This window comes from Scyliorhinus torazame, chromosome 13, assembly GCF_047496885.1.
Source record: "Scyliorhinus torazame isolate Kashiwa2021f chromosome 13, sScyTor2.1, whole genome shotgun sequence".
In the NCBI taxonomy this organism is placed as follows: domain Eukaryota; kingdom Metazoa; phylum Chordata; class Chondrichthyes; order Carcharhiniformes; family Scyliorhinidae; genus Scyliorhinus; species Scyliorhinus torazame.
In genome coordinates this window covers 84,600,136-84,620,797 of record NC_092719.1, presented here as the reverse complement: position 1 = coordinate 84,620,797, position 20,662 = coordinate 84,600,136, and the positions used below count along the sequence as shown (strand labels likewise).

Sequence of the window (20,662 nt, the reverse complement as noted above, 5' to 3'; positions counted from 1 at the left end):
GGTGGCAGGGAGGGGGTGATTGGTGTCGGGGGGGGTGTGCGTGTTGCCGGCGGGCGCCAGGTCTCGCAGGGAGACCGTGTCCTGTCGGCCGTCGGGGTACGCCACGTAGGCGTACTGCGGGTTCGCGTGGAGGAGGTGAACCCTCTCGACCAACGGGTCCGACTTGTGCGCCCGCACATGTTTCCGGAGCAAGATGGGTCCTGGGGCCACCAGCCAGGTCGGCAGCGACGTTCCAGAGGAGGACTTCCTGGGGAAGACAAGGAGGCGCTCATGAGGCGTTTGATTAGTGGTGGTACACAGCAGCGACCGGATGGAGTGGAGAGCGTCCGGGAGGACCTCCTGCCACCGTGAAACTGGGAGATCCCTGGACCGTAGGGCCAGTAGGACGGTCTTCCAGACCGTGCCGTTCTCCCTCTCTACTTGCCCGTTCCCCCGGGGGTTGTAGCTGGTCGTCCTGCTCGAGGCTATACCCTTGCTGAGCAGGAACTGGCGCAGCTCGTCACTCATGAAGGAGGACCCCCTGTCGCTATGGATATATGCGGGGCAACCGAACAGTGTGAATATGGTGCTAAGGGCTTTAATAACTGTGGCCGCTGTCATGTCGGGGCAGGGGATGGCGAAAGGGAAACGAGAATACTCGTCCACCACGTTCAGGAAGTATGTGTTGCGGTCGGTGGAGGGGAGGGGCCCTTTGAAATCCAGACTGAGGCGTTCAAAGGGATGGGAAGCCTTGATCAGGTGCGCTCTATCCGGCCTGAAAAAGTGCGGTTTGCACTCTGCGCAGATGTGGCAGTTCCTGGTGACTGTACGGACCTCCTCCACGGAGTAGGGGAGGTTGCGGGACTTTATAAAATGGTAGAACCGAGTGACCCCCGGGTGGCAGAGGTCCTCGTGGAGGGTTTGGAGACGGTTTATTTGTGCGTTGGCACATGTGCCGCGGGATAGGGCATCGGATGGCTCGTTCAGCTTTCCGGGATGGTACAAGATCTCGTAGTTGAAGGTGGAGAGCTCGATCCTCCACCTTAAGATCTTGTCATTTGTAATTTTGCCCCGCTGTGCATTTTCGAACATGAAAGCTACCGACCGTTGGTCAGTGAGGAGAGTGAATCTCCTGCTGGCCAGATAATGCCTCCAATGTCACACAGCTTCCACTATGGCTTGGGCTTCCTTTTCCACTGAGGAGTGGCGGATTTCTGAGGCGTGGAGGGTTCGGGAGAAAAAGGCCACGGGTCTGCCCGCTTGGTTAAGGGTGGCCGCTAGAGCTACATCGGAGGGGTCGCTCTCGACCTGGAAGGGGAGGGACTCGTCGATGGCGCGCATCGTGGCCTTTGCGATATCCGCTTTGATGCGGCTGAAGGCCTGGCGAGCCTCTGTCGACAGGGGGAAGGTAGTGGTCTGTATTAGGGGGTGGGCCTTGTCTGCGTACTGGGGGACCCACTGGGCGTAATATGAAAAGAACCCCAGGCAGCGTTTCAGGGCTTTGGAGCAGTGGGGGAGGGGAAATTCCATGAGGGGGCGCATGCGTTCGGGGTCGGGGCCTATTATCCCATTGCGCACTACATATCCCAAGATGGCTAGCCGGTTTGTGCTAAACACGCACTTGTCCTCGTTGTATGTGAGGTTCAAGGCTTTAGCGGTCTGGAGGAATTTTTGGAGGTTGGCGTCATGGTCCTGCTGATCGTGGCCGCAGATGGTTACGTTGTCGAGATACGGGAACGTGGCCTGCAACCCGTGTTGATCAACCATTCGGTCCATCTCCCGTTGGAAGACCGAGACCCCGTTTGTGACGCCAAATGGGACCCTTAGGAAGTGGTATAGTCGCCCGTCTGCCTCGAAGGCTGTGTACTTGCGGTCACTTGGGCGGATTGGGAGCTGGTGGTAGGCGGACTTGAGGTTCACGGTGGAGAAGACCTTATATTGGGCAATCCGGTTGACCATGTCGGATATGCGGGGGAGAGGGTACGCATCTAGCTGTGTGTACCTGTTGATGGTCTGGCTATAGTCTATGACCATCCTTTGCTTCTCCCCTGTCTTTACTACTACCACCTGTGCTCTCCAGGGACTATTTCTGGCCTGGATTATGCCTTCCTTCAGCAACCGCTGGACTTCGGACCGAATAAATGTCCGGTCCTGGGCACTGTACCGTCTGCTCCTAGTGGCGACGGGTTTGCAATCCGGGGTGAGGTTTGCAAACAAGGATGGGGGTTCAACTTTGAGGGTTGCGAGGCCGCAGATAGTGAGTGGGGGTATTGGGCCGCCGAATTGGAATGCTAGGCTCTGCAGGTTGCACTGGAAGTCTAATCCCAGTAATGTGTGCGCGCAGAGTTGGGGAAGGACGTAGAGCCTGTAGTTTTTAAACTCCCTCCCTTGCACCGTTAGGGTCACTATGCAGAACCCTTTGATCTGTATGGAGTGGGATCCTGCAGCTAGGGAAATCTTTTGCGTACTGGGACGGATGGTCAAAAAACAGCGTCTTACCGTGTTGGGGTGGATGAAGCTTTCTGTGCTCCCGGAGTCGATCAGGCATGGTGTCTCGTGTCCGTTGATCAGCACCGTTGTTGTCGTCGTCTGGAGGCCGTGCTTGGTCCAGCGTCCAGCGTCACCGAGGCCAGACGTGGTCGCAGTGTCTCAGCGTCTTCTTCGAACCCCGTGGAGCCGTCGATGCTGGGGTCCATTGTTGTCGTCCAAGATGGCGGCGGGGGTGAACAAAATGGCCGCCCCCATGCATCGCACATGGCTGGGGGGTCCCAAGATGGCGGCGGGGGTGGATAAAATGGCCGCCCCCATGCATCGCAAATGGCGGGGGGGTCACAAGATGGCGGCGCCCATCCTCCCCTCGTGGTGGCCGGGACCCAAAATGGCGGCGCCTGCGGGTCGCACATGGGGCGCTGGGGGGGGTTGGGGAGCGTTTGGGATGCGTTGGACTCTTTCTTCTCCGGGGACAGCGGCGACCCCCCGGGACCGGCGCACAGTCGCGAAATGGCCCTTTTTGCCGCAGCTCTTGCAAATCGCTGCGCGGGCCGGGCAGCGCTGCCGGGGGTGTTTCGCCTGGCCGCAGAAATAGCAGCGGGCCCCCCCGGGATGACCTGACGTCTGAACCGCGCACGCCTGTGAGGGGGGGGCGCGGTTTGTCGCGACGGGGGTCCACGGAGCCCAAGGGGCTGCCGCGCGGTCGGGGCCCCAGGGATCTGCATATAAAATTACGTTCAGTGGGCAGCGTGCAGTGAGCACACTTCTCGGCAGCTGTCTGGTTCTCTGGTAATTAAAGCCTTTGAATTATCAATCTTCTCTCCTGAGTCGTAATTGAGGGTATCTCAATTTAGTTACCAGACTACATCAAGATGGGCAGCGGTCTAAAGCCGGAGAAGCTCAATTTGGACGCTCGGTAGCCGGAGGCCACAGAAATGTTTTAATACTGGCTCCGGTGTTTTGAGGCCTATCTGAATTCCTCAGAGACTGAAGTTGACGGACCTCGCAAGCTGAGCTTACTACATGCCCGGGTGGGCCACAGACCATCCTCCGTGATTGAGAAAGCTGCGACGTACGAAACGGCGGTCAAAATCCTACAGAAGCGCTTCGTAAAGCCGATAAACGAGGTACACGCCTGACATTTGATCTCGACCTGCTGCCAGCACTCCGGGGAAACGCTAGATGAATACTTGGAAAAACTCACCGCGCTCGCCTGGAACTGCGACCATAAAGAGGTGACGGCAAAAGTCCACATGAACTTACATATTCGTGATGCTTTCGTGTCCGGTATCTGATCCACGTACATCCGGCAGCGGCTCCCAGAAGACGGAGCGAAGGACCTCCAAGGCACGGTAATGCTCGCCTCTTCTCTGGAAGCGGCCCACCATAATCTATGCACGTACTCCGCGGACCTTGCAAACCCCTCTCGTGCCCCTCCAGACTCGGCCACGGTACAGGCCTGCGAAACTCAATGATGCAGGTTCAAATCAACGGCCGCCACACCCCCTGCCTTTTTGACTCCGGGAGCACGGAGAGTTTTATCCATCCAGACACAGTAAGACGCTGCTTCCTGCGCACCTATCCCGCCTCCCAAACTATCGCCCTCGCATCTGGGTCTCATTCTGTCCAAATCACGGGGTATTGTGTCGCGAACCTCGCTATCCAAGGCGCCAAATACGCCCGTTTTAAACTTTATGTCCTCCCTCACCTCTGCACCCCCGCCTGCTACTCGGTCTGGACTTTCAGTGCACCCCTGCCCCCGCTCACGGTATGTAGCCTGGCGACACTCAAAGTTGCACCACCCCCCCTCTTCGCGAACCTCACTCCCGACTGTAAGCCCGTCGCCACCAGGAGTCGGCGGTACAGTGCTCAAGACATGACTTTCATCAAGACAGAGGTTCAGCAGCTACTAAAAGTAGGGGTCATAGAGGCTAGCAACAGCCCTTGGAGGGCACAAGTACTGGTAGTCCGCTCCGGAGAAAAACAACGTATGGTGGTGGACTATAGTCAGACCATAAACCGCTTTACGCAACTCGATGTGTACCCACTTCCCCGCATAGCAGAAATCGTGAACCAAATCGCCCAGTATCGAGTATTCTCCACGGTCGACCTAAAATCGGCCTAGCATCAACTCCCTATCCGCCCAGGGGACCGCCCCTATACGGCCTTCGAAGCAGCCGGTCGGCTCTTCCACTTCCTCAGGGTCCCTTTTGGTGTCACAAACGGAGTCTCCGTTTTTCAAAGGGCGATGGATCAAATGGTGGACCAGGTACGGCTTACGGGCTACATACCCGTACTTGGACAACGTCACCATCTGCGGCCATGTCCAGCAGGACCATGACGAAAACCTGAGGAAGTTTCTCCAGACCTCCCGGGCCCTCAATCTGACATACAATAAAGAGAAATGCGGGTTCCGCACAACCCGGCTAGCCATCCTCGGCTACGTCGTGGAAAACGGGATCCTAGGCCCAGACCCCGACCGCATGCGCCCCCTTAAGGAACTTCCCCTCCCCGTAGCCTCAAGGCACTCAAACAGTGCCTGGGGCTCTTTTCCTATTATGCCCAGTGGGTCCCCAGATATGCGGATAAAGCCTGACCACGCATTAAGACCACGGTTTTTCCCCTGACGGCTGAGGCTCAGTCGGCCTTCAGTCGTATCAAGGCCAATATCATCAAGGCCGCCATGCACGTGATGGACAAAACCATTCCCCTCCAGGTTGAAAGCGATGCATCAGACGTCACCCTGGCTGCTACCCTCAACCAGGCGGGCAGACCAGTAGCGTTCTTCTCCCGAACCCTCACCGCCTCGGAAATTCAAAACTCCGCAGTCGAGAAGGAGGCACAAACCATAGTGGAGGACGTGCGGCACTGGAGGCACTACCTCGCCGGTAGGAGGTTCGCCCTCGTCACCGACCAACGGTTGGTCGCCTTTATGTTCGATAACGCACAACGGGGCAAAATAAAGAATGATAAAATTTTGAGGTGGAGGATCGAACTCTCCACCTACACGTACGATATTACATATCGTCCGGGGAAGCTCAACGAGTCCCCAGATGCCCTGTCCCGCGGCACGTGCGCCAACGCGCAAAAAGACCGCCTGAGGGCCATCCATGATGACCTCTGCCACAGGGGGTCACCCGGCTTGCCCATTTCATCAAATCCCACAACCTACCTGACTCCACCGAGGAGGTCAAGGCCATGACCAAGGCTTGCCACATCTGTGCGGAGTGCAAACCGCACTTCTATCGACCAGACAAGGCTCGTCTGGTAAAGGCCTCTGGGCCCTTTGAGCGACTAAGCGTGGACTTCAAAGGGCCCCTCCCGTCCACCAACCGCAACAGTTATTTCCTCATTGTCATCGGTGAATTCTCCCACTTCCCCTTCGCTGACCCCTGCCCCGATATGACCGCGGCCTCCGTAATCAAGGCATCTTCACGCTGTTCGGTTTCCCCGCTTATATCCACAGCGACCAGGGTACATCGTTCATGAGCGATGAGCTGCGTCGATATCTGCTCAACAAGGGCATCGTCTCGAGCAGAACGACCAACTATAACCCGCAGGGAAACGGGCAGGTGGAGAGGGAGAATGCGACAGTTTGGAAGGCTGTCCTTCTAGCCCTACGGTCAAGAAGTCTCCCAATTGCCAACTGGCAAGAGGTCCTACCAGATGCCCTACACTCCATTAGGTCTCTCCTCTGTACGGCCACGAACGAGACCCCTCACAACCGTTTGTTTGTCTTCCCCAGGAAGTCCACCTCTGGGGTCTCGCTTCCACGTTGGCTGACGATTCCGGGACCAGTTCTACTCCGGAGGCACGTGAGGAGCCATAAGACAGATCCGCTGGTCGAGAGGGTCCAACTACTACACGCAAACCCTCAGTACGCCTACGTCGAGCACCCCGACAGCAGGCAGGACACCATTTCCCTGCGAGATCTGGCACCCGCTGGCTCGCCGATGCTCCCCTCCCCGCACCGGCTGTAAACTCCGACAGCACCCCCCCATAGCGCCCCCCTCCCCCCAGCCGGCACCGGCACCAATCACCCTAGTCACCCCGGATACCCCCCCTGCTCCAACGCGGGCAAAGGCTCAGACAACCGTGCTCCCGGATATACCACCACCGAGGATGACCGTATCCACCGCACCACCGCCGGAGCTGAGAAGGTCGACACAGGCAATCAGACCACCCAAAAGACTGAACGTGTAATTCCACTTCACCCCACGATGGACTATTCGTTTTTTTTAAACAGGGGGTGAATGTGATGAATGATATATGTATACACATGTACCTTTAATGCGTAGGTCCCTTTAAGACCAGGTTTGGAACCCTGGGGGACTCCGCCTCCGGCACCGCCCCAAGGGTATTGCATATAAGGTTACGTTCAGTGGGCAGCGTGCAGTGAGCACACTTCTCTGCAGCTGTCTGGTTCTCTGGTAATTAAAGCCTTTGAGTTATCAATCTTCTCTCCTGAGTCGTAATTGAGAGTATCTCAGCTTCTGAGCATGGCCAAGTCACAGCAGGCCATGGCTGAGAACGTCGGCGGCATTGCCCAGGTGCTGGCCAATGTGGCGCAGACACAGAGGGAGATGGCCTAGTCCCAGAGGGAGATGGCGCAGCCACTAGCTGATGTGATACAGACTCACCACAGTCAATGGGTGATGTGGCGCAGTCCCAGATGGAAATGGTCCACTCCCTGTGCTCCATGGCCGCGAGCATGCAGATCCAGGTCGGGATCAGAGCGGGGCCACCAGGACTGGCAGCGGCAGGATGCAGGGGAGCCTCAAGGGATAGCTCCGCTCGCACCCCCTATCCATGGAGTAGCCCGGGGGCCATCGGGCACTCAGAGGGTGGAGGAGGTGATGGGGCAAGTGCCAGTGACTTTCACAGGGGGGGGATGCCAGAACAGTTTGTCTGGGATCTATTTGTGAGGAATGTGTGTTGGATCCGTTTTGTGGGATCTGTTAGTGAGGAATATCTGTTGGATCAGTTGTGTGGGATCTATTGGTGAGGATTGAGTGTTGGATTAGTTTGTGTGGGATCTGTTAGTAAGGACTGAATGTTGGATCAGTTTGTGTGGGATCTATTAGTGAGGAATGTGTGTTGAATCAGTTGTGTGGGATCTATTAGTGAGGAATGTGTGTTGAATCAGTTGTGTGGGATTTATTAGCAAGGGGGGAATGTGGGGGAATGTAGGATCAGACTCGGTGGGATCTGCTAGTGAGGAATGACTGTGTAACCAGTTTGTGTGGAATCTATTGGTGGGAAATGAGTGTGCAAACAATTCATGTAGGGTATTTTATCGAGCAATAAGTGAGGATTCAGTTTGTGCGGGATCTATTTGTGAGAAATGAATGTGGGATTATTTTATGTGGGATTTACTAGTGAGGAATAAATGTGGGAATAAATGTGGGATCAGTTTGTGTGGGATCTATTAGCGGGGAACCAGTGTGGGATATGCGTGTGTGGGATCTGTTAGTGAGGAACGAGTGTGGCATCAATTTGTGTGGTATCAATCTATTAATGGGAAATGAGTACAGGATCAGATCAGTTCATTTGGGATCTATTAATGAGGAATGAGTGTGGGATCAGGTTGCGTGGGATCTATTAGCGAGGGGTGAGTGTGAGATCCATTTGTGTGGGATCTATTAGTGAGGAATGAATGCAGGATCAGTTTGTGTGTGATTTATTAGCAGGAATCTGGCCGATTCAAAGCACAAGAAGAAAGTACAGTACCGCTCAGGAACAGGCCCTTCGGCCTGCAGTGATATGCATAAACAATTGTACATGTAAATATGTTTGACCTCCGTCCACTAGGGGCAGACAGGTTATACCATGTGAAACTGCAACCTAGGGGGGAGCCGTAGAAGAAGTCACCATGGTTAGATGTGTTTTGTGGTTGTTCCAGTTGTTAGTATTAGTTTCCAACCCACATTTTGCTATACAATAATAAATTCGACTAGTCTAGAATTAGGTGTTTTTTGATGCACTGACTCAATCATTGTCCATGCACTAGAACATAACACGGCCTTCCAAGCCTGCACTGATCATGATGCCTGTATCACCTTCTGCATTTCCGGTGTCCATATCCCTCTATTCCAGTCTCTTAAACATCACTATCGTATCTGCTTCCACCCCTTCCCCCAGCAGTGGGTTCCCGGCATTCACTATCCTTTATGTAAAAAACTTCCCTCGCACATATCCTCCTCATGTCTTTAAATCTATGTCCCCCAGTAATTGACTCTTCCACCCTTGGAAAAAGCTTCTGACTATCCACTCTGTCCATGCCACTCATAATTTGTAAACCTCCATCAGATCATCCCTCAACTTCCGTCGTTTCAATCAAAATAATCCGAGTTCATCCAACCTCTCCTCATAACTAATACCCTCCAGACCAGGCAACATCATGGTAAACCTCTCCTCATAACTAATACCCTCCAGACCAGGCAACATCATGGTAAACCTCTCCTCATAACTAATACCCTCCAGACCAGGCAACATCCTGGTAAACCTCTCCTCATAACTAATACCCTCCACACCAGGCAACATCCTGGTAAACCTCTCCTCATAACTAATACCCTCCAGACCAGGCAACATCATGGTAAACCTCTCCTCATAACTAATACCCTCCAGACCAGGCAACATCATGGTAAACCTCTCCTCATAACTAATACCCTCCAGACCAGGCAACATCATGGTAAACCTCTCCTCATAACTAATACCCTCCAGACCAGGCAACATCATGGTAAACCTCTTCTGCACCCTCTCCAAAGCACCTACAAGGTCTAACATTTGCCGGCACTATTTGTAATGATTTATAATTTTATTTTGAGAAGCCTGGAGTTTATTATCTGCTGATGGATGAGAAAATTCTCAGTGAATGACAGGGTGGCATGGTGGCGCAGTGGTTAGCACTGCTGCCTCATGGCACCGAAGTCCCGGGTCTGATCCCGGGTCCGGGTCACTGTCCGTATGGAGTTTGTACATTTTCCCTGTGTCTGCATGGATCTCACCCCCACAAACCAAATATTTAAATATTAAAAAAAGACATACCTCGATGCATTAATAATGAGGAGATCTCCTTGTTTCCCTACCTCCAGGGAACCATGAGACTGAGATTTCCCCAGCGCATAGGCTGCATTGATGGTGGCAGCTGCCAGACTCTCAGCCATTGTCATCTTCAAGTTTACACACGCCATGTGCATAATCATTGGCTGCAGGAGAGAGAACAAGGGAATCTGACCACTGTGATTTGTGGAAACTATAGTCGCAATGTCATCAATGAACTATTTAGATACGACAGAGCCATGACTATTTTTATGGTAATAAATTCCTTTTAGACTCTGGTCTGAATAACTAATGTGTAAATCAGTCAGTGCCTGTTGGACGTGTAATTTAATTGTGTGGAAATTCAATTTTACTAAAATTAGCAATTTTAATGTCTTGAATCCAATAAAAACATCACAAGCTGCTTCTGAAAGGCAACAAAGAAAATGGATGGTGATCTAAAAGCAGATGGCGTGTCGCCCTCCAGCTGAGTTTTCTTTCCAGCTATTCCGGCACGACAGGCGCAAAAGAATCTGGAGGCATGGTCCATACTGTCACGGTGGTGAGGTGGGGCCTTAGAATCAGCAGCACTGGCTCCACAGAAATAAAGGGCACCCCAATCTGTGCAGAAAATCCGCCCCCCCCCCCCCCCCCCCCCATGGATAGTCCCACCCGTACAGATACAGGGACCGTCCCCTCCACGCACTGGGGCAACCCCCTCCCCCTCCACACACGGGGGCAACTCCCCCCCCTCCCGGCACTGGGGCAAACCCCCCCCCCCCCACACAATTGAGTTCCCCAGAGGGCCCAATCCTGGTACTGTCAGAGGTCAGTATAATAAGATTAATGAGTGAATGCAATTTAACTTTAGGACAGGAATTATATGTTTGATTTCTAGATTTTTCTTAGCATTCGATTGGGTTGACAGGAATAAGTCCTTAATATTAGAGAGCCTTCATGTGGAAACAGGTATTGAGGAGAGGACAATCTCCCAGTGGTCTTATCTGTGTGTTGATTGATAATTTGCTTGAAGTGCAGCTTCTTCCAGGGCCTGTCCAGGTCGTGGCCATCACACACTCCAGAGTGTCAGAGGCCAATGCCAGGACAGTACCAGGATATGTCCCTCTCCCCTCGAGGGCTATTCTTAGCTGTGCATCCTCGCCAGGTTCCCCTCGACTGCTTCACGTTTTTAAAGAGCAGGGATTCTTCAGAAACCGGCGGGGCGGGAAACTCTGGCGCCGAGGAGTGGCGTCAACCACTCCGGCGTCGGGCCGCTCCAAAGGTGCGGAATCCTCCGCACCTTCAGGGGCTAGGCCGGGGCCGGAGTAGTTTGCGCCACGCAAGCGGGCGCAGAAGGGGCTTGGCGCCACGCCAACCGGCGCCGAAGGTCCTCCGCCGTCGGGTGCGAGTTGGCGCATGCGCGGGAGCGCCAGCGTGTGCTCGCGTCATCCCAGCTTATGCGCAGGGGGTGGTCATCTCCGCGCCGGCCATCGCGGACTGTTACACCAGCCGGCGCGGAGGAATAAAGTGCCCCCACGGCACAAGCCCGCCCACGGATCGGTGGGCTCTGATCGTGGGCCAGGCCACCATGGGGGCAGCCCCCGGGGCCAGATCCCCCCGCATCCCCCGAGGACCCCGGAGGCCGCCTGTGGAGCCAGGTCCCGCCGGTAAATACCTGTCGGAACATACGCCGGCGGGACTGGCCGAAAACGGGCAGCCACTCGGCCCATCGCGGCCCGGAGAAACCCCTAGTGTAAGCCTGTCAGGTCAACGGGGGGCGGGGGGGGAATTCTAAATGTGGATGTGGGGGAGGGGGGATGGCAAGCTGATGTGGCGGGGAACTTTGCTAATTATATTTAAATTTATCAAAATGTATCAGAACTGCGGGAACCTGTTTGTGTCACTGGCGCGGAGCCCGCCCACGCCGCCTTGTCCCGCCGGTAAGGTATGTGATTTAATTTACGCCGGCGGGACAGACGATTTATCGGCGGGACTTCGGCCCATCCGGGCCGGAGAATCGAGCAGGGGGGCCCGCCAACCGGCGCGGCGCGATTCCCGCCCCCGCTGAATATCCGGTGCCGGAGACTTCGGCAACCGGCGGGGGTGGGATTCACGCCAGCCCCCGGCGATTCTCCGACCCGGCGGTGGGTCGGAGTATGTTGCCCCAGATCTCACCGGTGTGAAGCTCATTTTCCAATTCTCGTGAGATTTTGCACCCACCTCAACATTTGGGTTGACCGCTCACTACCCCTCGGAGTGATGCCCAAAAGCATCAGGGAGTGAATTTTCAGGAGGTTCTTAAAGCAGGGCAGGGTGGAGGAGAGGCTGAGAGACTTAGTCAGTGGATTGCAGAGCTTGGCGCCTGGCTGGCTGGAAGCTGAATAAATTGTATTGATGGAATTCAGTGCCCTGTGTCTCAGTGATCAGGAATTGTACTGTTCCGTCTCGGAGAAGCTGTTGAGGATAGGCTGAAGAAGCTAGCTAGCCTCTCATCAATGGTCCTGATTGGAAAAGATTGGGGAGGGTGTGGCAATCCCAGGGAGGATTAGAGACACCAAGATCAGATCCACTACCGATCCAATGTGCAGGAGTGGAAATTTGGGAAACACAAAGCCACAGCTCGGAATCGGTCATTATGGTAGCATGGCCCGTTTAAGGGGGCGGGCTCTACAGACCACTGAACCGCCTCGGGGCCAATTGCATGGGAGCACATGAACCCAATAGAGAGTTTGCATGGGGCCCTGGGAGCAGGAATGCAGACCACCCCTGAAATATTTGCAGGTTGGCTGGGGACCACAATATCCTGTAAAATCCAGCCCAATGGAATGAGGATTAGTGGCATCAAGAGAAATTTGAAACATTGTGTGGTGATGTGCATCACTGTAAAAACATGTAAGCTAGACAGACACTAGAGGGAGCACCAGAAACATCCCACACACACACTCAACCAATAGATAAGTTAGATAGGAGGTGACCAATGGACATTCACGATACACAAGGAGGTGACATGACCACAGCGGGGCATTACACCAACCGATACATAAAGGACACCACACAGATGATCACCCCTTTTGGCCAGTGGAGACAGTAAGTGAGGAAAGGCACAGGGTTGATTCAATATTACACCTACCACATGGAAGACAGCAGACGGTTAGTCAGTTAGGTAGCTATAATAGGATTAGCAGTAGTGTCGAACTCAAGTTATAAAAGTGTACATAGTGTAAATAAATGAGTTGAAGTTATTTACACATCTCGACCTTCCTTGACAAGTGCAACACAAGGAAACCGCTGATGTTACAAAGGAAGCATAACAAAACATGGTACCAGTAGTGAACTGCTTAAATCCAGATAGCCATACCTCAGCGTACAGTGACAACCAGCAATACCGAGGCAAGATGTACGGGCTCCCGGTTCCGCAGCCACTCCAGTGCCACGGCGATCTCCGCGAAAACTGGCAGCGATTCCGGCAAACGTTTGAATTCTACCTGGTGGCAGCCGAACTTAAAGACCTGGCCGATGATGTAAAAATAGAGTTTCTCCTCACCATCGCCGGTGCAAGAGCAGAAGAAATCTTTTAAAAATTCAAGTTCTCCAAGGGGTAAAACAGGTACGACTTCCAGGCAGTCCTGGACAAATTTGACAAATACTGTGAGGAAAACACACTCCAATCGGCAAGGAAAGGTAAGAGAAGCGGCAGTACTCGCCTCGAGGCCGAAATCCCGGACCAGAGAGCGATTTGGGTCGAGGTCGGCGGCCATCTTGCTAAAGGGACTACACTAGCGCAGTTACGCGAGAAGTGCGCAGAACCGGAAGGTTCGTTCGCGCATGCGCGAGACGCCGTGCATGCGCAATCAAGAAAACGGCCATTGGTAAAGGAACGGCGATCTGCACATGCGCAATTGCTTCCTATATGCTACGTCACGCGCGTCATGACGTCAGAGGCCCCAGACCGCAACAATTTAAAGGGGAAACGTCCCAATTCCAATTTAAAGGGGAAACGTCCCAAATCAAAGAAAAAATCTTTTAAAGCTTTAAAACAACCTTCCTTCACCTGGGTTGACAGCACAATGCCTCAAATTGAAACAGGAAATTAATTTAACCTCCGAAGAACCCTGCAACAAGCAGTTACCTACGCACAAACCGATGATTCCGACCTCGAATACTTCGATACCGACCTTTACATTTTCTCTGGACCTCGCGAGCCCAATGACAGCTCCATGGTCCTAGACGACTACGACTCGGACGAACCTTTCGTGTGCACATTGGCGACCCCCGCATTGAATCCGACGCAGATGCGGATTCATTTTTCTGATTTGAGGATCTTCAACCCAGCAGATATGACGTCCCAACTCATCAGTGCAGGATGATGCTGCAGCCTGAAATTAAGAGACAGAAAGCGGTACAAGCCCACAGAGAGCGGCCTGCTGCCACACAGAGCGTGGTCCACGCCCCGGTCAGGGTTCCCGACTCTACGAAAGAAGACATGCAAGACTCCACACCGCAGTCCTTGCAGGAACAAGACGTGACTCCAGTGTCACAAGACTCCACAGCAAGTTCGTGGACAGACTCCACAATTGCAGAAACGCATGACTCCGATGCGCAATCCTTGCAGGAACAAGACGATGAGGGTCTAGCAACCTCCTCTGACCAACTAGCGGCAGACGATGCAAGTCTGCCATGCTCACGTAAACAGCAAGAAGGCTATAACAGTCTACCACGCTCCACTGCACAGCAGGACTACCATGACGGTCTATCATGCTACAATGAAGGGCACAGCGCTGGTGACTGTTCAAGCCCATATGAAGACAAGCCAAAGGAATCGCCTCTTCCAAGCCCGAAGAAAAAAGGATTATGCGCTGACCTTCAGGATCATTCTAGCCGAAGAGATATTAATAATGCTGCACAGTCACAGAAGGATGCTGAGGATCTGCTAAAGAAATTGCTTGTATGTCTAACTTGCAAGGAGCAGACTGAAAATTGCCATTGCTTTAGTACGGATCGAAAAAATGGACAAGACATTGATCCTCATTTAATGGAAATAACACAACCTGAATCATCTCTACAGCAGGGACGACTGTCTCCCTTCAACACAAAACCGCAAAGTCCCAACTACAGAGACCAGCAGTTAGTCAGTAATGACTCTTCAACCCCTGATGGGAATATTAATCGCATTGAACCTCTGCACACTCCACTGATAAATGAGCAGAACATTGGAGCAAGAATCCTGAGGACACCGACATCGAGTAACCAGATAAAGCACTTAAAACCCCCAGCAGTTTCAAGTGAACCAATTGTGCCTTCCAGTGATGATGAAGATGCAGATAAGGTCAACCCGATTATCCATTGTACCACATTAGCTCCAGGGATTAAGCATTTATGTCTGGGGAGTAGAATGTGGGTAATTGAGAACAGTAAAAGAGAGACTGTGACTGTGCCAGTCCCAGCAAAATCGGAGCCAGAGACTATGAAGGCATGTACATTAGAAAAGGATGCATATGAAGTAACTGAGAAGAAAATTGAAACGGACTGTTCTTTGGAAACTGGTACAATGACGAAAGAAACATTGGATCTAACATTTGCTGCCCTACATTTGGGAGAAATTGAGGGAAATGAACAAGGTTCTGTAATGTCTGGGGGAAGATTTAAAATTCCAAAGAAGAAAAGCCCAAATGAAGGACAACGGCAAGACAATGACAGTCCACCCACATTGTTTGCACCACCAGATGAAAACTCTGACAATTTACCCAACCCTAGTGAACAGCAAGCAGCTACTGAGGATCTACCCACAGTATGTGAAACGAGTGACGACAGCATCCCACTTCCCATGCAAAAGGTGCAAAGTGACAGACCTCAGCTACTGTGTACAGAGACACTCGACGATCATGGTGAGACAACTGGTGACTCCGGTGACACCACACTACTTCCACCCTCAATTGCTCGAACTTCTCCATTAGTCAATGCATTCCTGCATGTTCCGACTACAGGCGTGCAGCTTCAAGAAATCTCAGCTGACTCCAATGAACCTGCTAAGACTCCGGACGGGGAGCATCAACAAAAAACAGACCAGACTCCAGATGGGGAGCAACCAAACGCCGACTCTGATTCACGTAAGCCGGACTTTACTCCAGACAGGCAGTGTCGCAACCTCAGTGATGGCACGCTCAGGGTGACAGCAGATGCCACAACGACAGGAGATGGATCACATGACAATCACACTGGGTCAGCAATAACAAGCAGCAGCTACAGTCCAAGAGGAATACACCAATTTTCACCACAGCTATGTCCACACATTTGTTCCACACCGACAGTGCAGCCAATGACAGCTCATGCTGGACAAACCCAGTATTCAAGCCGGCAGCAGCCAGCAGTCTATGCAGCATATTCTCAAACAGGCCAGCACTACGGATTGCCCACTGATGGAATCAAGACCGAAGGAGGACTACCGCCAGCACAATCTGCACTACAGACTGGATGCCTTAGTCACTGCCCAGGATTTGCTGCACCACAGCCTGGCCAGACAGCATATTCCTATCAGATGCAAGGTTCTAGTTTCACACCATCACCAGACATTGATGCGAGCAGCAATTCTGTCTCCAAATCGACATGCTTCAACGCTTCTCAGCAGAATCACCCTTCCAGCACAGCATGTGGCCAGAACCAGTATGCACAGTCTCATCCGACTTCAACATCTGGCACATCCATGACCTCGAATGATACTGTTGATGGTACCTCTTCAATGTCAACGACCTATCAGCTACAAGATGCCATCCGACAGCACCACCACAAACACAAAAAGAAAAAAGACTCCAAATCGGACAGCGCAGTGATTCGGCCACTTCTTGGTTCCTGTTGATGGCGTTCATAACCAAGAGAGACATTTGACCATGATGATTGATGGTTTATGGACTCACATGAATGATTTGGACTTCTTGTTTAATCACCGTTCCCATGACTTATATATACCTTACCTTCTCTACCTGTTCTTTGTTCAGTTTTTCTTAAAGTGTACAGAAAATTTGAACAGAAAAAAAAAGGGAGGATGTGGTGATGTGCATCACTGTAAATACATGTAAGCTAGACAGACACTAGAGGGAGCACCAGAAACATCACACACACACACTCAACCAATAGATAAGTTAGATAGGAGGTGACCAATGGACATTCACGATACACAAGGAGGTGACACAACCACAGGGGGGCATTACACCAACCTATACATAAAGGACACCACACAGATGATCACCCCTTTTGGCCAGTGGAGACAGTCAGTGAGGAGAGGCACAGGGTTGATTCAATATTACACCCACCACGTGGAAGACAGCAGACGGTTAGTCAGTTAGGTAGCTATAATAGGATTAGCAGTAGTGTCAAACTCAAGTTATAAAAGTGTACATAGTGTAAATAAATGAGTTGAAGTTATTTACACATCTCGACCTTCCTTGACAAATGCAACACAAGGAAGCCGCTTATGTTACAAAGGAAGCATAACAAAACACATTGAATTGGGAATTGGTCCCAATCCTACAGAAAAGAAGCTGCAGTTAGCAGATATGGTTCAGTCTGGACATTTGTTTGTAGTGGAGTTTCCCAGTAATTGGCCCTCGATTACACGTCTCATGTTTTTATTAATGATCTAATGGCGCCACGAGCTGAGGCAGTAGAAGGGCAGCACAGTAGTTAGCACTGCTGCCTCTCAGCGCCTGGGACCCGAGTTCAATTCCAACTTTGGGTGACTGTGTGGAGTTTGTACGTTTTCTCCATGTTTGCGTGTGTTTCCTCCGGGTGCTCCAGTTTCCTCCCATAGTCCAAAGATGTGTAAGTTAGGCAGACTGGCCATGGTAAATCGTCCCTTAGTGTCCAAAAGTTAGGTGGGGTATGGGGATAGGGCAGGGGTGCGGGCCTAGGTGGGGTATTCTTTCAGGCAGTTGGTGTAGACTCGATGGGCCGAATGGACACCTTCTGTGCTATAGGGATTCTGTGATTCTAAGAGTGACATCAAATTCAGAAAGATTTAGATGTTCTGGGGGAATTGACCATACAATTTTGATAAGTATAGTGTGACATGTAAAGTAAAGTCGCCATAGCCCCAGGTGACTATAGGCCGCTTTTCCCTTTGAGGGGCAGAACTGACTGGTGGTGATTTAACCTGAGGGTCAATACACTTCAGGTGAGGGGCAAGGTTGAGAAGGCATGAATAACCTCAGCCAGTACAGGAATTGAATCCGTGCTGTTGGCCTCGTTCTGCATCACGAACCAGCTGTCCAGCTAAACCAGTCCCCACATTTACCATCTGTTGATCCGGCCAACACAAGAATACGCATTTAATTTTCAAGAAATTGACTGATTGAGATTCAGAGAAAATGATTTTGCTGTCATTGCACATAGATCTCTGAAGGTTCATGGTAAGCACAGATAAACTGCAGCTAAAGCCAGCAGGGTATTAGGTGGTATTAAGGAATATTACATAGATTTTTTAAAATATTGTTGTCGCTGGATGGGTTTCTGGTCAGGCTTCATCTGAAGTATCGGATCCCATTTTAGTTTCCCCATGTAGTGGGTGAGGTAAGGTCCAGGAGAGAGATACCTAACTATTCAGGTAGGCTCAATGATCTTGGTCCAGGTATTGTCAACCAAGACAGGCTGAGGGGAGACCTGACAGAGATTGATTAAAATGCTGGAAATTGGGTCATACGCATTCGGAACGTTAACTCTCTCTCTCTCTCCACACAGACCTGCTGGGCTTTTCCAATACTTTCTGTTTTTATTTCACATTTCCAGCATCCACTATATTTGCTTTTAATGAAACAACAATTAAAAATAACTTACAGTTAACTTACCATTGAAAAGCAATAAGCATTAGGATTGAAGTCACTGCCAAGAGCAACAATCACTCCAGCATCAAGCATGTCTCGAGCTCGTGGTGTTTTAAGCCTGAAAATATTTTCAAGATGCAGCTATAAGTATGATTTATACAATATATAAGTAATACTCTAATGTACTTGGGTGACACAGTGGTTAGCACTGCCCCCTCACAGCACCAGGGACGCAGGTTCAATTCCTTATTGGGAGAGGGATTGAGTTTAGGAGCCATGAGGTCATGTTGCAGCTATACAACACTCTGGTGCGGCCGCATTTGGAGTATTGCGTGTAATTCTGGTCGCCGCATTATAGGAAGGATGTGGAAGCATTGGAAAGGGTGCAGAGGAGATTTACCAGAATGTTGCCTGGTATGGAGGGAAGATCTTATGAGGAAAGGCTGAGGGACTTGAGGCTGTTTTCGTTAGAGAGAAGGTTAAGAGGTGACTTAATTGAGGCATACAAGATGAACATACCTTTAAATTGAGGGGAGATAGATATAAGACAGATGTCAGAGGTAGGTTCTTTACTCAGAGAGCAGTAAGGGCCTGCAACAGTAGTGCACTCGCCAACACTAAGGACATTCAAATGGTCATTGGATAGACATATGGACGATAAGGGAATAGTGTAGATGGGCTTTAGAGTGGTTTCACAGGTCGGCGCAACATCGAGGGCCGAAGGGACTGTACTGCGCTGCAATGTTCTATGTTCTATGTTCTATGACTGTGTGGAGATTGCACTTTCTCCCCGTGTCTGCGTGGGTTTCTTCCAGGTGCTCCGATTCCCTCACACAGATGGATTGGCTCTGCTAAATTGCCCTTATTGCCCAAAAAGGGTAGGTGTGGTTACGAGGATAGGGTGGGGGATTGGGGTACTCTTTCAGAGGGTTGTTGCAGACCCGATAGGCCAAATGGCCTCTTATGCTCTTCAGTTTTCACAGGCCTCATGTGTCCCTTCAATCCAACTTAGGAAGCTGCAAGCTTCAGAATTACCTCCCTAAACCTCGCTGCCTCTCTTTCTTCCTCATTAAATTTCTTCTTAAATCCACCTCTGGTTTCCCCTCCAAATGTCTCTTTCCTCGGCTTGGAGTCCATTTGTTTAGTCTGATTGGCTTTCCACGACAAATGCCAATTGTTGCTGTCAAGTAACAACTAGTGTTGCGAAGTTACTCAGGTTAGCTTTTGTTTACAATGTGCCACTTCTCTTTTTATTACTAAGAGTCCATTTCCATTCTCACGTAACTAATGAATCAAGTTAGCCCTGAATAAAAGGGTAAGTATTTCAGCTAGCTCCTTCATTCAGTTGGATCCTGGCCAATCTGCACCTCAACTCCATTTACCTAGCTTTGTTTCATAGCCTTAATAATCTCAAAGCAACAAAAATCTATCTAATGATATAGGGACATAATTCATGGCAGGTTGGCTGAATTTCTCTCATCCGCTTTCATTCCCCTCCGCTATCTTGAGTTTTGTAATCTCAAATGTTTCACATGAGTTTATTTCTGTCTTGAAATGAGATTATGGGGTAGTACTGCGTTATCATGACTATCTGGCATTTTTCAACGTCAGAAATGTCAGAAACAATTTGCAATCAATGCATCCTCAAAAATGACAGGCCAATGAATTAAGTCCTCTTGGGTTGTTGCCCCTCAGTGCAACTCCAAGGCCAGAGTGTAAGACAATGTGAAGATGTCATATGAGCTGTGTCTCATTGACTTCTTGCCTCCTCATCAAATGCAAATGTTTTGCCTGTGATAGATTGGTTGCTTAACACAACGGTTATTCATGAAGGCCTGCCTTTTCAACCTTGCCCCTCGCTTGAGTGTGGTTATCCTCAGGTTAAACCTCCACTAGTCAGCTCCACCACTCAAAGGGGAAAGCAGCCTATGGTCATCTGGGACTATGGCAACTTTACTTCACACAACAGCTAGGTTTGTGTGTCAAACAGCATTCCTGTATATAACCCTTGGTATTGAGACAGCGCAAGTTTGGAACTTTTCAATCTGCAGATCACAAAATCAATACCTTTACTGACTAGCGGTGACAACTATGAGATGGGTAGGGTACAAAGTCTGTTGCCTTTCCAATTGTCAACCTTGTATAATGCCACAGATGAATAAAATATCTGATCTAAGAAGGAATTGTACAGTAAAATTAGGACCGGTTATGGAGAAGGAAATCAAGAACAAATATTTAAAAACTCAGAAGAAAAAGAAAAGAAAAGGAGATTAAGGGCATAAAATACATCAAGATAAAGGGAAACATTAAAGTGTTTTATCAGAATTGAAGGATAGCCA

At 50.8% G+C, this 20,662-nt stretch overlaps 1 protein-coding gene across 1 annotated transcript in view; it reads right to left on the bottom strand.

Moving 5' to 3' along the window:
• The window catches only part of amdhd1 (amidohydrolase domain containing 1), a 54,270-nt gene that overhangs the window by 2,055 nt on the left and 31,553 nt on the right, over positions 1-20,662 (bottom strand). The window contains exons 7-8 of the mRNA XM_072471927.1: positions 18,348-18,441; positions 9,517-9,677 (exon numbers count right to left, since the gene is read on the bottom strand). Of these exons, the coding sequence (XP_072328028.1) occupies positions 9,517-9,677; positions 18,348-18,441 (255 nt within the window). The remainder of the gene's footprint in view (positions 1-9,516; positions 9,678-18,347; positions 18,442-20,662) is intronic.